We start from the raw sequence: 16,121 nt of genomic DNA on the forward strand, positions 1-16,121 counted from the left end.
CTCTCTGTCCTCTCTGTCCTCTCTGTGCTCTCTGTCCTCTCTGTGCTCTCTGTCCTCTCTGTCCTCTCTGTCCTCTCTGTGCTCTCTGTGCTCTCTGTGCTCTCTGTACTCTCTGTCCTCTCTGTCCTCTCTGTCCTCTCTGTACTGTCTGTGCTCTCTGTCCTCTCTGTCCTCTCTGTACTGTCTTTCCTCTCTGTCCTCTCTGTACTGTCTGTCCTCTCTGTGCTCTCTGTGCTCTCTGTCCTCTCTGTCCTCTCTGTACTGTCTGTACTCTCTGTCCTCTCTGTGCTCTCTGTCCTCTCTGTCCTCTCTGTACTGTCTGTACTGTCTGTCCTCTCTGTGCTCTCTGTCCTCTCTGTGCTCTCTGTCCTCTCTGTACTGTCTGTCCTGTCTGTACTCTCTGTGCTCTCTGTACTCTCTGTACTGTCTGTACTCTCTGTGCTCTCTGTACTCTCTGTGCTCTCTGTACTGTCTGTCCTGTCTGTCCTCTCTGTGCTCTCTGTTCTCTCTGTACTCTCTGTACTCTCTGTGCTCTCTGTACTGTCTGTCCTCTCTGTCCTCTCTGTCCTCTCTGTCCTCTCTGTGCTCTCTGTGCTCTCTGTCCTCTCTGTCCTCTCTGTCCTCTCTGTGCTCTCTGTGCTCTCTGTGCTCTCTGTGCTCTCTGTACTGTCTGTGCTCTCTGTACTGTCTGTACTCTCTGTGCTCTCTGTACTCTCTGTGCTCTCTGTACTCTCTGTGCTCTCTGTACTGTCTGTCCTCTCTGTACTGTCTGTGCTCTCTGTTCTCTCTGTACTCTCTGTACTCTCTGTGCTCTCTGTCCTCTCTGTGCTCTCTGTCCTCTCTGTGCTCTCTGTCCTCTCTGTGCTCTCTGTGCTCTCTGTCCTCTCTGTCCTCTCTGTGCTCTCTGTGCTCTCTGTGCTCTCTGTCCTCTCTGTGCTGTCTGTCCTCTCTGTGCTGTCTGTCCTCTCTGTGCTCTCTGTCCTCTCTGTCCTCTCTGTGCTCTCTGTCCTCTCTGTCCTCTCTGTGCTCTCTGTGCTCTCTGTCCTCTCTGTGCTCTCTGTGCTCTCTGTACTCTCTGTGCTGTCTGTACTCTCTGTGCTGTCTGTACTCTCTGTGCTCTCTGTGCTCTCTGTACTGTCTGTCCTCTCTGTCCTCTCTGTACTCTCTGTCCTCTCTGTACTCTCTGTCCTCTCTGTCCTCTCTGTCCTCTCTGTCCTCTCTGTACTCTCTGTACTGTCTGTCCTCTCTGTCCTCTCTGTGCTCTCTGTGCTCTCTGTCCTCTCTGTCCTCTCTGTACTGTCTGTCCTCTCTGTCCTCTCTGTGCTCTATGTCCTGTCTGTCCTGTCTGTACTGTCTGTCCTCTCTGTCCTCTCTGTGCTCTCTGTCCTCTCTGTCCTCTCTGTCCTCTCTGTGCTCTCTGTCCTCTCTGTGCTCTCTGTCCTCTCTGTGCTCTCTGTCCTCTCTGTGCTCTCTGTCCTCTCTGTCCTGTCTGTACTGTCTGTGCTCTCTGTCCTCTCTGTCCTATCTGTCCTCTCTGTGCTCTCTGTCCTCTCTGTACTGTCTGTGCTCTCTGTCCTCTCTGTCCTCTCTGTGCTCTCTGTGCTCTCTGTCCTCTCTGTCCTCTCTGTCCTCTCTGTACTGTCTGTACTGTCTGTCCTCTCTGTGCTCTCTGTCCTCTCTGTCCTCTCTGCACTGTCTGTACTGTCTGTCCTCTCTGTGCTCTCTGTGCTCTCTGTGCTCTCTGTGCTCTCTGTCCTCTCTGTCCTGTCTGTCCTCTCTGTCCTCTCTGTGCTCTCTGTACTCTCTGTGCTCTCTGTACTGTCTGTCCTCTCTGTCCTCTCTGTACTCTCTGTCCTCTCTGTACTGTCTGTACTGTCTGTGCTCTCTGTCCTCTCTGTGCTCTCTGTGCTCTCTGTTCTCTCTGTACTCTCTGTGCTCTCTGTGCTCTCTGTACTGTCTGTCCTCTCTGTGCTCTCTGTCCTCTCTGTCCTCTCTGTACTCTCTGTGCTCTCTGTGCTCTCTGTACTGTCTGCACTCTCTGTACTGTCTGTACTGTCTGTGCTCTCTGTGCTCTCTGTGCTCTCTGTGCTCTCTGTGCTCTCTGTGCTCTCTGTGCTCTCTGTGCTGTCTGCACTCTCTGTCCTCTCTGTGCTCTCTGTCCTCTCTGTCCTCTCTGTCCTCTCTGTACTCTCTGTCCTCTCTGTACTCTCTGTGCTCTCTGTACTCTCTGTACTCTCTGTGCTCTCTGTACTGTCTGTCCTCTCTGTGCTCTCTGTCCTCTTTGTGCTCTCTGTCCTCTCTGTCCTCTCTGTACTCTCTGTACTCTCTGTGCTCTCTGTGCTCTCTGTACTGTCTGTACTGTCTGTGCTCTCTGTGCTCTCTGTCCTCTCTGTCCTCTCTGTCCTCTCTGTCCTGTCTGCACTCTCTGTGCTGTCTGCACTCTCTGTCCTCTCTGTCCTCTCTGTCCTCTCTGTGCTGTCTGTCCTCTCTGTACTGTCTGTCCTCTCTGTCCTCTCTGTCCTCTCTGTCCTCTCTGTACTGTCTGTCCTCTCTGTCCTCTCTGTCCTCTCTGTCCTGTCTGTCCTCTCTGTCCTCTCTGTACTCTCTGTGCTCTCTGTACTCTCTGTACTCTCTGTGCTCTCTGTACTGTCTGTCCTCTCTGTGCTCTCTGTCCTCTTTGTGCTCTCTGTCCTCTCTGTCCTCTCTGTACTCTCTGTGCTCTCTGTGCTCTCTGTACTGTCTGTACTGTCTGTGCTCTCTGTGCTCTCTGTCCTCTCTGTCCTCTCTGTCCTGTCTGCACTCTCTGTGCTGTCTGCACTCTCTGTCCTCTCTGTCCTCTCTGTCCTCTCTGTCCTGTCTGTCCTCTCTGTGCTGTCTGTCCTCTCTGTCCTCTCTGTCCTCTCTGTCCTCTCTGTGCTCTCTGTGCTCTCTGTCCTCTCTGTGATCTCTGTGCTCTCTGTGCTCTCTGTCCTCTCTGTCCTCTCTGTGCTCTCTGTCCTCTCTGTGCTCTCTGTGCTCTCTGTGCTCTCTGTGCTCTCTGTACTCTCTGTACTCTCTGTACTCTCTGTCCTCTCTGTACTGTCTGTCCTCTATGTCCTCTCTGTGCTCTCTGTCCTCTCTGTCCTCTCTGTGCTCTCTGTGCTCTCTGTACTCTCTGTCCTCTCTGTGCTCTCTGTGCTCTCTGTGCTCTCTGTCCTCTCTGTGCTGTCTGTACTGTCTGTGCTCTCTGTCCTCTCTGTCCTATCTGTCCTCTCTGTCCTCTCTGTACTGTCTGTGCTCTCTGTCCTCTCTGTCCTCTCTGTGCTCTCTGTGCTCTCTGTGCTCTCTGTCCTCTCTGTCCTCTCTGTACTGTCTGTACTGTCTGTCCTCTCTGTGCTCTCTGTCCTCTCTGCACTGTCTGTACTGTCTGTCCTCTCTGTCCTCTCTGTGCTCTCTGTGCTCTCTGTCCTCTCTGTGCTCTCTGTGCTCTCTGTGCTCTCTGTGCTCTCTGTGCTCTCTGTGCTCTCTGTCCTCTCTGTCCTCTCTGTCCTCTCTGTGCTCTCTGTACTCTCTGTGCTCTCTGTACTGTCTGTCCTCTCTGTACTCTCTGTCCTCTCTGTACTGTCTGTGCTCTCTGTCCTCTCTGTGCTCTCTGTGCTCTCTGTTCTCTCTGTACTCTCTGTACTCTCTGTGCTCTCTGTACTGTCTGTCCTCTCTGTGCTCTCTGTCCTCTCTGTGCTCTCTGTCCTCTCTGTACTCTCTGTGCTCTCTGTGCTCTCTGTACTGTCTGCACTCTCTGTACTGTCTGTACTGTCTGTGCTCTCTGTGCTCTCTGTGCTCTCTGTGCTCTCTGTCCTCTCTGTCCTCTCTGTGCTGTCTGCACTCTCTGTCCTCTCTGTGCTGTCTGTCCTCTCTGTCCTCTCTGTACTCTCTGTGCTCTCTGTACTCTCTGTACTCTCTGTACTCTCTGTGCTCTCTGTACTCTCTGTCCTCTCTGTGCTCTCTGTCCTCTTTGTGCTCTCTGTCCTCTCTGTCCTCTCTGTACTCTCTGTGCTCTCTGTGCTCTCTGTACTGTCTGTACTGTCTGTGCTCTCTGTGCTATCTGTCCTCTCTGTCCTGTCTGCACTCTCTGTGCTGTCTGCACTCTCTGTCCTCTCTGTCCTCTCTGTCCTCTCTGTCCTCTCTGTCCTCTCTGTCCTCTCTGTGCTCTCTGTGCTCTCTGTACTCTCTGTGCTCTCTGTACTGTCTGTCCTCTCTGTGCTCTCTGTCCTCTCTGTGCTCTCTGTCCTCTCTGTCCTCTCTGTGCTCTCTGTCCTCTCTGTGCTCTCTGTGCTCTCTGTACTGTCTGTACTGTCTGTACTGTCTGTACTGTCTGTGCTCTCTGTGCTCTCTGTGCTCTCTGTGCTCTCTGTGCTCTCTGTACTCTCTGTCCTCTCTGTCCTCTCTGTACTGTCTGTACTCTCTGTCCTCTCTGTCCTCTCTGTCCTCTCTGTCCTCTCTGTCCTCTCTGTCCTCTCTGTCCTCTCTGTACTGTCTGTGCTCTCTGTCCTCTCTGTACTGTCTGCACTCTCTGTACTGTCTGTGCTCTCTGTCCTCTCTGTCCTCTCTGTCCTCTCTGTGCTCTGTACTCTCTGCCCTCTCTGTCCTCTCTGTCCTCTCTGTCCTCTCTGTGCTGTCTGTCCTCTCTGTCCTCTCTGTCCTCTCTGTCCTCTCTGTACTGTCTGTCCTCTCTGTCCTCTCTGTCCTCTCTGTCCTCTCTGTGCTGTCTGTCCTCTCTGTCCTCTCTGTCCTCTCTGTCCTCTCTGTCCTCTCTGTCCTCTCTGTCCTCTCTGTGCTCTCTGTCCTCTCTGTCCTCTCTGTGCTCTCTGTGCTCTCTGTCCTCTCTGTCCTCTCTGTGCTCTCTGTGCTCTCTGTCCTCTCTGTCCTCTCTGTCCTCTCTGTACTGTCTGTACTGTCTGTCCTCTCTGTGCTCTCTGTCCTCTCTGTCCTCTCTGCACTGTCTGTACTGTCTGTGCTCTCTGTGCTCTCTGTACTCTCTGTCCTCTCTGTGCTCTCTGTGCTCTCTGTGCTCTCTGTACTCTCTGTCCTCTCTGTCCTCTCTGTCCTCTCTGTGATCTCTGTCCTCTCTGTACTCTCTGTCCTCTCTGTCCTCTCTGTGCTCTCTGTCCTCTCTGTGCTCTCTGTGCTCGCTGTCCTCTCTGTACTCTCTGTCCTCTCTGTCCTCTCTGTCCTCTCTGTGATCTCTGTCCTCTCTGTCCTCTCTGTCCTCTCTGTGCTCTCTGTCCTCTCTGTGCTCTCTGTGCTGTCTGTGCTCTCTGTGCTGTCTGTGCTCTCTGTGCTCTCTGTACTCTCTGTCCTCTCTGTGCTCTCTGTCCTCTCTGTGCTCTCTGTCCTCTCTGTGCTCTCTGTCCTCTCTGTACTCTCTGTACTCTCTGCACTCTCTGTCCCCTCTGTCCTCTCTGTGCTCTCTGTGCTGTCTGTCCTCTCTGTACTCTCTGTCCTCTCTGTACTGTCTGTCCTCTCTGTGCTCTCTGTACTGTCTGTCCTCTCTGCTCTCTGTACTGTCTGTACTGTCTGTCCTCTCTGTCCTCTCTGTGCTCTCTGTACTCTCTGTACTGTCTGTCCTCTCTGTACTGTCTGTACTGTCTGTCCTCTCTGTGCTCTCTGTCCTCTCTGTGCTCTCTGTCCTCTCTGTACTCTCTGTGCTCTCTGTACTCTCTGTACTGTCTGTCCTCTCTGTACTGTCTGTACTGTCTGTACTGTCTGTCCTCTCTGTCCTCTCTGTGCTCTCTGTACTCTCTGAACTCTCTGTCCTCTCTGTACTGTCTGCACTCTCTGTCCTCTCTGTGCTCTCTGTGCTCTCTGTACTGTCTGTACTGTCTGTGCTCTCTGTCCTCTCTGTGCTCTCTGTGCTCTCTGTGCTCTCTGTGCTCTCTGTCCTCTCTGTACTGTCTGCACTCTCTGTACTCTCTGTCCTCTCTGTCCTCTCTGTGCTCTCTGTGCTCTCTGTGCTCTCTGTACTCTCTGTCCTCTCTGTACTGTCTGGGCTCTCTGTCCTCTCTGCACTCTCTGTACTCTCTGCACTCTCTGTCCTCTCTGTCCTCTCTGTCCTCTCTGCACTCTCTGCACTCTCTGTCCTCTCTGTCCTCTCTGCACTCTCTGCACTCTCTGTCCTCTCTGTCCTCTCTGTCCTCTCTGTGCTCTCTGTGCTCTCTGTACTGTCTGTCCTCTCTGTACTCTCTGTCCTCTCTGTCCTCTCTGTGCTCTCTGTCCTCTCTGTACTCTCTGTACTCTCTGTACTGTCTGCACTCTCTGTCCTCTCTGTACTCTCTGCACTCTCTGTCCTCTCTGTCCTCTCTGTACTCTCTGCACTCTCTGTCCTCTCTGTCCTCTCTGTGCTCTCTGTCCTCTCTGTCCTCTCTGTGCTCTCTGCACTCTCTGTCCTCTCTGTACTGTCTGCACTCTCTGTCCTCTCTGTACTGTCTGTCCTCTCTGTACTGTCTGTACTGTCTGTCCTCTCTGTGCTCTCTGTACTCTCTGCACTCTCTGTCCTGTCTGTACTGTCTGCACTCTCTGTCCTCTCTGTACTCTCTGTGCTGTCTGTCCTCTCTGTACTCTCTGTCCTCTCTGTACTCTCTGTACTGTCTGTCCTCTCTGTACTGTCTGTACTGTCTGTCCTCTCTGTGCTCTCTGTACTCTCTGCACTCTCTGTCCTCTCTGTACTGTCTGCACTCTCTGTACTCTCTGTGCTGTCTGTCCTCTCTGTACTCTCTGTACTCTCTGTACTCTCTGTGCTCTCTGTACTGTCTGTACTCTCTGTACTCTCTGTACTGTCTGTACTGTCTGTGCTCTCTGTGCTCTCTGTGCTCTCTGTACTCTCTGTCCTCTCTGTACTGTCTGGGCTCTCTGTCCTCTCTGCACTCTCTGCACTCTCTGCACTCTCTGTCCTCTCTGTCCTCTCTGCACTCTCTGTCCTCTCTGTCCTCTCTGTCCTCTCTGCACTCTCTGCACTCTCTGCACTCTCTGCACTCTCTGCACTCTCTGTCCTCTCTGTACTCTCTGCACTCTCTGTCCTCTCTGTCCTCTCTGTCCTCTCTGTCCTCTCTGTACTCTCTGCGCTCTCTGTCCTCTCTGTGCTCTCTGTGCTCTCTGTACTCTCTGTGCTCTCTGTCCTCTCTGTGCTCTCTGTCCTCTCTGTGCTCTCTGTACTGTCTGTCCTCTCTGTGCTCTCTGTACTCTCTGTCCTCTCTGTCCTCTCTGTGCTCTCTGTACTGTCTGTGCTCTCTCTACTCTCTATACTGTCTGGGCTCTCTTTACTCTCTGCACTCTCTGCACTCTCTGCCCTCTCTGTCCTCTCTGTCCTCTCTGTCATCTCTGTGCTCTCTGTCCTCTCTGTCCTCTCTGTGCTCTCTGTACTGTCTGTGCTCTCTCTACTCTCTATACTGTCTGGGCTCTCTTTACTCTCTGCACTCTCTGCCCTCTCTGCCCTCTCTGTCCTCTCTGTCATCTCTGTGCTCTCTGTCCTCTCTGTCCTCTCTGTGCTCTCTGTACTGTCTGTGCTCTCTCTACTCTCTATACTGTCTGGGCTCTCTTTACTCTCTGCACTCTCTGTCCTCTCTGTGCTCTCTGTGCTCTCTGTACTGTCTGTGCTCTCTCTACTCTCTATACTGTCTGGGCTCTCTTTACTCTCTGTCCTCTGTCCTCTCTGTCCTCTCTGTCCCCTCTGCACTCTCTGAGCTCTCTGTCCTCTCTGCACTCTCTGCGCTCTCTGTACTGTCTGGGCTCTCTGTACTCTCTGGGCTCTCTGTCCTCTCTGTCCTCTCTGTCCTCTCTGTCCTCTCTGTGCTCTCTGTGCTCTCTGCACTCTCTGCCCTCTCTGCCCTCTCTGCCCTCTCTGTCCTCTCTGTGCTCTCTGCACTCTCTGTCCTCTCTGTCCTCTCTGCACTCTCTGCACTCTCTGTCCTCTCTGCGCTCTCTGCACTCTCTGTCCTCTCTGCACTCTCTGTCCTCTCTGCACTCTCTGTGCTCTCTGCACTCTCTGCACTCTCTGTCCTCTCTGCACTCTCTGTCCTCTCTGCACTCTCTGTCCTCTCTGCACTCTCTGCACTCTCTGGGCGAGTACAAGGGAAATGGCTTAATAAGAATGGAACATAGTAAGGATGTCACCGTGTGTACACACCATAATAATGTTAAATAATGATGGAAATCAGCATTTACTAAATAAACCCCTTAGGGGGACATTTACTAAGCAGTGATAAGAGCGGAGAAGTGAGCCAGTGGAGAAGTTGCCCATGGCAACCATTCAGCACTGAAGTAACATCTATAATTTGCATACTATAAAATGATACAGAGCTGCTGATTGGTTGATGGGACCACTTCTCCTCTGGCTCACTCCTCTGCTCTTATCACTGCTTAGTAAATGTCCCCCTTAAGGGCCCCACACCCTAAAAGTGGGAAATCAGATGTGTTTTCCGATCAGATGCGATGCGCGCTCCCGTGAGCATCGGATCGGAGCCCCTAGGTTGTTAGTGCCGCACTCGTGATATGTCGGTTCCCGCGGGCGTGGCTGGGATCGCATAAGATACATTGTATGCAAAATGTTTCACATACGATCCTGCCGCCCGGGAGGCTGGAAAACACGAGGGTCCGACATGTCGCTGTAGTGTATGGGGCCCCTAGTCTCTGCTTTCCCATCCCCTGTAGGGTCCACTGTCTGTGTTCTCTGTTTTTATCTGTATCATTGTGTTTTCCAATAGGAATTTGGGGAACATCCAAACATCATCCGGCTTCTGAATGTCATCCGAGCTCAGAACGATAAGGATATTTACCTGGTGTTCGAGTATATGGGTAATGTAATGATATCCTTTCTCAATGTCCTGTAATAACCGTGAGCGTCATAGGGGCCTAGTTCAGACCTGATCGCAGCAGCACATTTGTTAGCATTAGTAAGAAACCTTATTAGAAAGTAACCTCACCGCTGACCACAAAGTTCCCACCATTGGTTACAATGGAGCGCATAGGCGCTACATAGTAACACTGCCGTGTGCTGCCTGTCATACACTACAGGAGCACACAGCCAATCAGGAGGATGACACAACGTGGCGTTCCCTGATTGGCTGATGGAACCCTCTTAGACATAAGTCAGAGGGGGTTTCTGGCATTCGGGGAAAGGGCTCCCATGTGAAAACATGGGGCCCCTTTCAGTGCGAGGTTGGGTGTCCGTTTTTTTATTTTGCCAAGTACCTGGATTACAAATGGATTACAAGAAGATCTATCTACACTGGATTTTGTGAGTATAATTTTTTCAACAGGTACACCATGGATTCTACATGGAGAAGAGGACCGACCCTCGTGTGAACATAGGTAAGTATGTGTATATGGAGGTGTGGATGTATGCATTAAAGTTTTACTTTCAAGGTGTGTGTCTTATGTTTTTATTGGGATATTTTTTTAGTAGTAGTACTACAGGTACCAGCGGGCCCGGTTTTCCACCGCATGCTGGTACTTGTGGTTCTCCAAGTACCAGCTTGCGGTGGAGGCTTGCTGGGACTTGTAGTACTGCTACTAAAAAAAAAAACCAATGTTCATTTTTTTACAAAACGGCTATCAGCCTCCCATCCGCAGCCCTTGGATGGGGGGGACAGCCTCGGGCTTCACCCCTGGTCCTTGGGTGGCTGGATGGGGGGGACCCCTTTATTGAAGGGGTACCCACTCCTCCAGGGTACCCCGGCCAGGGGTGACTAGTTGGTTATGTAATGCCAGGGCTGCCGGGACCTATATAAAAGTGTCCCCCGGCTGTGGCATTATGTATCTGGCTAGTGGAGCCCGGTGCTGGTTTCAGAAATACGGGGGACCCCTACGCTTTTTGTCCCCCGTATTTTTGGAACCAGGACCAGGCGCAGAGCCCGGTGCTGGTTGTTTAAATATGGGGGAACCCCTGACATTTTTTTTCCCATATTTTTGCAACCAGGACCGGCTCAAAGAGCCCGAGGCTGGTTTGGCTTAGGAGGGGGTCCCCACGCAATTTTTTTTAAATTTAACACTGATTTCATTTTTTACAAAGGTGCACAATGAAGCCCAGCACGGATCTCTCAGATCCGGCCGAGATTCATTGTATTAAAGTCGGCAGTGTTTTACAAGTCACTCACGTAAAACACTGCCAAAAAAAACGAATGACATCGACATCGGTAAAACCGAAAATGCAGAATACGACAGCTTAGTAAATTAGTCGTAATAAATTCAAAAAGTTGTAACTTTACACTTTCAATGTCATTCGTGATTGAACTTTGACCTCAAACGGGAAAATACGAATTTTAGTAAATATACCTCATTGTCTCTATTGATGGGTCATAAATTAAATCAGTTTGTGTAACAATGCCCCCGCTCCTTAAACTCATCACTTTGGTACCGTGCATGCGCCGCGTTAAAATTCGAACACCTAAATATCAAACCAATCATTATGACAACTCCCAGGATACAAAGGAGAAACTTTCCTACACTCACGATAACATTTTGAGCCCATTCTCCTAAACCTGAGAACCAATTGCGTGGGTTCAACCATGAGACCCAGCCGGTCAGTTCATTACTCACAGCAGTAAGGGTACGGTTGTGTCTCCTTCGGAACTCCCACTTCAACTGTAAGATATCGTCCATCTTTTGATCTATGACCTCGGTTGGGACATCAGTGCTGTTTGTAATGTACGTGCAGCACTTCACACCATACTGAGTTGCTAAGGTGACACAGTACCCGCCTGTCACCGCTGTGATATAATTGAGAACCATCCTGTGCTGGATCAGTTCCGTTTTGCAAGCTTGCAACTCCCTCCCTGTATACCTGAAGGTATCATCATACATCTCGGTGATATTATCTATCAGGTTCGCTAGCGCGTGAATATACCTATAATTTATAATTCCTCTGGCGGTACGGGTGATATCTAACGTGAGTAGGAATTGAATCCCGGTGGATTCGTGGATCAAATCAGAGGCTGCGTGCTCTGTCTTATCTATAAGGTGTCTCTTAACGATGTGTTCATAGTGAGTGTGAGTGTAAGGAGCTTAAGCATTGCGGTGAACGTCTTTCATCTTATTATGGGTTATGGTCATAACTTCTGGCAACACTCTTCCAATGTAACACAATCCCTCTGAGTTTGGGGCAAGCCACTTATAAGCCTTCCTCCCACATATGAAATAAGCATCATTGGGGAGAACATATGGGACAGAATATGAAATTACCATATTGCAAACTTTCCAAGTGAAAAATCCTATCCCTATCTCTCTCATCTGTTCAGTACACGTATCAGGCTGTATGATATGCGCACAGTACCCTGGTGATACTTCTCCAACCCGCATGGTCCTACTTCCTAGGGTATACCTGTACCGAAAATACCTTCCACCGTCGGCTATTTGGCGTATAAGTTCAGTGTCTTCGGGTATTCTGTCGGCTCTGTGTGAAAATGCCATGGTTTGGTTACTCCATGTCACTTCCCGATTTCCCGGCTTTCGGGAATTGGAAATGTTGAAACATACTAAGGATCTAGCCACATGATATTGGTGGAGCTTCAAACTAGGGGGCCTAGAAATATAAAATTTCTTGTCCACCGGTCTCCCACCCCGTAATTCAAGTACCTCATCTATTGTTAAAGGATATGGTACTAGTCCTGACTTGCTCTGACCTTGAGGTACTTGTGAGCACACCCAGCATTCTGTTTGGTTTAAAACCTTACCCACTAATGAGTGATAGTCACTCAATGGATGACGGTCCATGTTGATATTAAGGCTGGACTGACATCTCTGGATGCACCCATCCTCAACTTTGTTTTCACAGTTTCTACAAATACAATTTTCCTCAGCCAATAACCCTTCACAGTGCCTCCTAATTTCTTGACTTCCCGATCGTTTTCTGATACTCGCCTTTGCTCGGTGAATGTGTTGCTCTTGGAATTCTACAAATCAGTCCTTGCCATCAGAACCCATTCCAGATCCTTTCTCGACCTCTCTGGTACTCTCACCGAAACAGACTGCTCTGGTCAACAACAGGGTCAACAGGAAAACCTGGAATGCAGTCTCTTGGGGTAAGTCCATCTTGTTAAAGGGAGAGAAAAAGGAGCAAGGAAGGGGGAAAAAGGGGGTATAGGGAGATGGAGAAAATAATAAAAAGGAAAAAGAAAGCTGGTGCGACAACCGCCTCTGGTCTTGTTATTCTCATTTCTCAGGTGCCGCCTCAATCTTCCCGGAACAGACACTCCAGTGGTACGATGTTCTCTACAGTCTGCTCTTTGTCACGGGTTTTCTCTGGGTCAGCGACCTTTCTGTGGACACAACCTCACCTGTCCCTCCGCTAGGGGCCTTTGCTACTGCTCTTACCGGTTGGGCCGTGCTGTTATGAACCACAGGTAGTGGTTCATTCCTATTTTATGTTTATAAGTTGTTTCGCAGGCCAGGATTTCCCGTTGCTCTGTTTAAGAGTACTCTTGGTTGCTGCCGCTGGTGGGTCTGTGTAGTTGCAGCTTGTTCCCATGTGTTCAGCCTCACCTGGCTGCTAATTGCATCTTGTCAGTTTGGAGTCATGCAACAGGGCAGCTGCATGAGATTATTAATTAGGCCTCTCTGTTATATGCTGGCTCAGTGCTATTCACAGACGCTGGTGATATTTCTAGGTTTCCAGTCTGCTTGAGTTCTGAGCTTGGTTCCTGCTAGTTCCTGAGCTCCTGTGTAGCAGTGTCAGTCGAGCTGCTTCCTGTGTCGATTCCTGTGTCAGTCCCTGTGTCGATTCCTGTGTCTGATCCCGTGTCCTGCCGTGAGGCGTTCCTGTCCTGAGGTCCAGTGCCTTTGCCTGTGCCTGGTCAAGTTTCTGGCTTCTTGGTGTCCACCGGTCTGTCGTTTGGGATTCTGCCTGTCCTCCAGTTCTGAGAGTCTGTGTCAGCAGCATTGGGAGTTCCTGTTCGTTTGCCAGTATTCGTACCGGTTCCGTGAGTAGCGGCACTGCCGCGTCCGTCGGCCTAGGCCGCTGTTTTCCGTTATTATTTCTGTCACTGGTGTTTTGCAGAGGGTTCTGCTTATGCTGTCACCGCCGGGACACAAAAGTATTGTGTCGGCGTGTGGTCAGCATTTCCTTTGTTGTTCTTTTCCTTTGGCGGCAAGCCGCACATACATTTAGTTTTAGGCTAGTTAGTAGCCCCTGGCTTTGGTTGTTTCAGTTAGAGGGCCCCTTGTTATCACCCTGTCTCGGTACACTCTTTGTCTCTCATTAAGACCTGAGGGGGCATCGAAGTTGGGCAGACGTAATCCGCCCTTCAAACGCGGCTGCCATGGGCTCAAGCAACCATAGTCTCGCAAGAGTGTACTGACAGCACGGGCGAGACAACGGAGATAGGGCGCCAGGGGCTATTTCCTTTCCATTCCCCTTTCCCAGCATTACGTCCTGGTGCTCTGGACTCACTTCATAACATCTCCCTTGTTCTGAGCACCAGGAACCTAACACGTGCCCACCTGGGTGTCTCGTATGGTGGCTGCCAGAGAGAGAGCCGATATCGTGCTGGGCTCATCTTCTTGCTCGCAGTCCTGAGGGAAGTTTAAAATGGGATACAACTTGCACGGGTTAGCATTAATACATTTATCAGTTTTACTCTTATCATCATTAATACATTTATCAACTTTACTCTTATCATCATTAATACATTTATCAACTTTACTAATCTATCAGTATGCCATTGGGGGTCATTCCGAGTTGTTCGCTCGGTAAATTTCTTAGCATCGCAGCGATTTTCCGCTTAGTGTGCATGCGCACTGTCCGCACTGCGACTGCGCCATGTAAATTTTCTATGCAGTTAGGAATTTTACTCACGGTTTTTTCTTCGTTCTGGTGATCGTAATGTGATTGACAGGAAGTGGGTGTTTCTGGGCGGAAACTGGCCGTTTTATGGGAGTGTGTGAAAAAACGCTACCGTTTCTGGGAAAAACGCGGGAGTGGCTGGAGAAACGGAGGAGTGTCTGGGCGAACGCTGGGTGTGTTTGTGACGTCAGACCAGGAACGACAAGCGCTGAACTGATCGCAGATGCCGAGTAAGTCTCGAGTTACTCAGAAACTGCACAGAGATGTCTTATCGCAATATTGCGAATCTTTCGTTCGCAATTTTGATAAGCTAAGATTCACTCCCAGTAGGCGGCGGCTTAGCATGTGCAAAGCTGCTAAACGCAGCTTGCGAGCGAACAACTCGGAATGACCCCCATTGTCTGTAGCCACTTTCTTCCCTGTAATATACGGTGGTGGTGGTGCGGTTGCCATCAGTTTCCTGCTAGGTTTGGTACCGGCTGTGTAAGCTAGTTCCCTCTGCATATCGCCCTCTTGCTGCCATAAATGTAAACAGTTTATGTGTCTGATCCTTTGTTTTTGGGACTTTAACAAACATATCCTAACCCTTAAATTCTGCAATACCTCTGGATTAAAACTGCCTACCTTAGGGAATGGTTCCTTATCTTCCGCAGTCATACGTTCCCATTCATTGCATAAAACCTCTGCGTGTGATCCATATTTCTCACACATTATGTACCTCGCCGACCCCTTTGGCCGCGGAATATCAACCTGAACCCTGGTTGATCGTCCCTTACTTGAGCAACTGGCCCCCATCTTTTGCAGGTATTGCCTTCTCAGCTAATTCCTACAAAAAACCAAAATACTCAATTATAAGGCAACGGTGAAAGTTCAACGAGTGCTCTCACCCACTCACGCCCACGTTGGCCAATACACCTAAACACTGTCGTCAGCGCCGGTATGTACCCAACCTAGGGCCCTGTGTAACCTCTATTTACTGGAAATGTGTGGGAGTGACTTACCCTTCCCAGTAAATATTGGTCGTTGGAAATTTCCTGAGTGACCAGCGCAACTCCCTTAAAACAAAAAAATTGTTACACAAATCACGTTGCGTGTGCTACACCTAGCGCTTATGATCCCGCGATTTTACGCAAAGGTCGTAAAAGGGTATCACGTTGAGCTAAATTTTGCACCCACGAACGCGCGGTCCAATCGCCCGGCGTATAGGTAACTGTTACTTATCCGCCGTGCGACCAATGGAATCGTTTTTCAGGCTGCGAAACTTCAGCCGGAGCGTATCTGAACGGGCCTATATGGGTTCTACGCCAACCACCTGGGCTGCGCTCTCTACACAAAAACCTCGCTGACCTTTTAGGCCGCGGTATTCAGAGCTTCGCTGACCTCTTGGTCTGCTGTTCTCTACTACATTGCTCCTTTGTACCTTAATCAATGTTAACGTGAGCAAGCCACTCTCACGCCACCAAGTGTCCACTCACCTGGTGTGGTCTCCTACGGGATCCCGAATTCCCTGGGTCCACAAAACCTTTATTGTTTGCACACTCACGCTCGTTCACTCATATACACTTTGGTTTTTCTGTACAGAAAATTAACTTTCATTCAGATAAAACAGCCTTAGTTCCAGAGGTAATACAGTAAAAAAGGTTTTTAAACTAAATATTGGAAACTGATCAATTTGTGCTATTATCGCGTGGCTACCGTCTCGCGCCTAAACTAAAACAATGCTATTGTGTGATTTGTATTTAGCAGGTGTACTTTTACGCACGTTGCGTGAACACGCCATGTGTGTATGCCTTTACGTTGCATACGCAGTCCCGTACTCTGTCCGAGACACGTGTACAAAGGCCGTACGTCCGCAGTACTACAAATCCCACACTTCTATAAATGTAAGCGATATTTAACTTTAATCACTTACTTAACACAACACACAGTTTCTACTGTATAAACCTTTACAACTAGGCCAGGCTGCGCGTGCGTCTTACACTTACTTCCTTAACTATTAACTCTATATTTTAACTAAATAGCAACAAATTTTCTCAGTACAGGTCAAAATTAATCTAGTAATCAATGCTTACGGCAATAATGCGAGCAGATATGCAAAGTACAAAATACAGGTGTATGCGTGTGTTGTGTGCTCATTTGGCGCCAAACAGAAATTTACAGATTTAAAAAATAGCTTTTGCGTTCTTACCTTACGGATCCCTCCAGCATCCCTTCAAACCATGCAGGGCAGACGCTTATCTAATCAGCACTAGTGTATCCACCAACCAAGAGAAGGTTTACGGGGGATACCTTTCCGCCTTTTGCTGATAGA

The 16,121-nt window shown here is 49.7% G+C and overlaps 1 protein-coding gene across 1 annotated transcript in view; it reads left to right on the top strand.

Moving 5' to 3' along the window:
• MAPK15 (mitogen-activated protein kinase 15) overlaps positions 1 to 16,121 on the top strand; it is a gene marked incomplete at its 3' end in the record, with an annotated part of 200,000 nt that overhangs the window by 127,728 nt on the left and 56,151 nt on the right. The window contains exon 5 of the mRNA XM_063950407.1: positions 8,736 to 8,826. Coding sequence (XP_063806477.1) covers positions 8,736 to 8,826 — 91 coding nt within the window. The remainder of the gene's footprint in view (positions 1 to 8,735; positions 8,827 to 16,121) is intronic.

This window comes from Pseudophryne corroboree (assembly GCF_028390025.1).
Source record: "Pseudophryne corroboree isolate aPseCor3 chromosome 5 unlocalized genomic scaffold, aPseCor3.hap2 SUPER_5_unloc_4, whole genome shotgun sequence".
Taxonomy (NCBI): Eukaryota; Metazoa; Chordata; class Amphibia; order Anura; family Myobatrachidae; genus Pseudophryne; species Pseudophryne corroboree.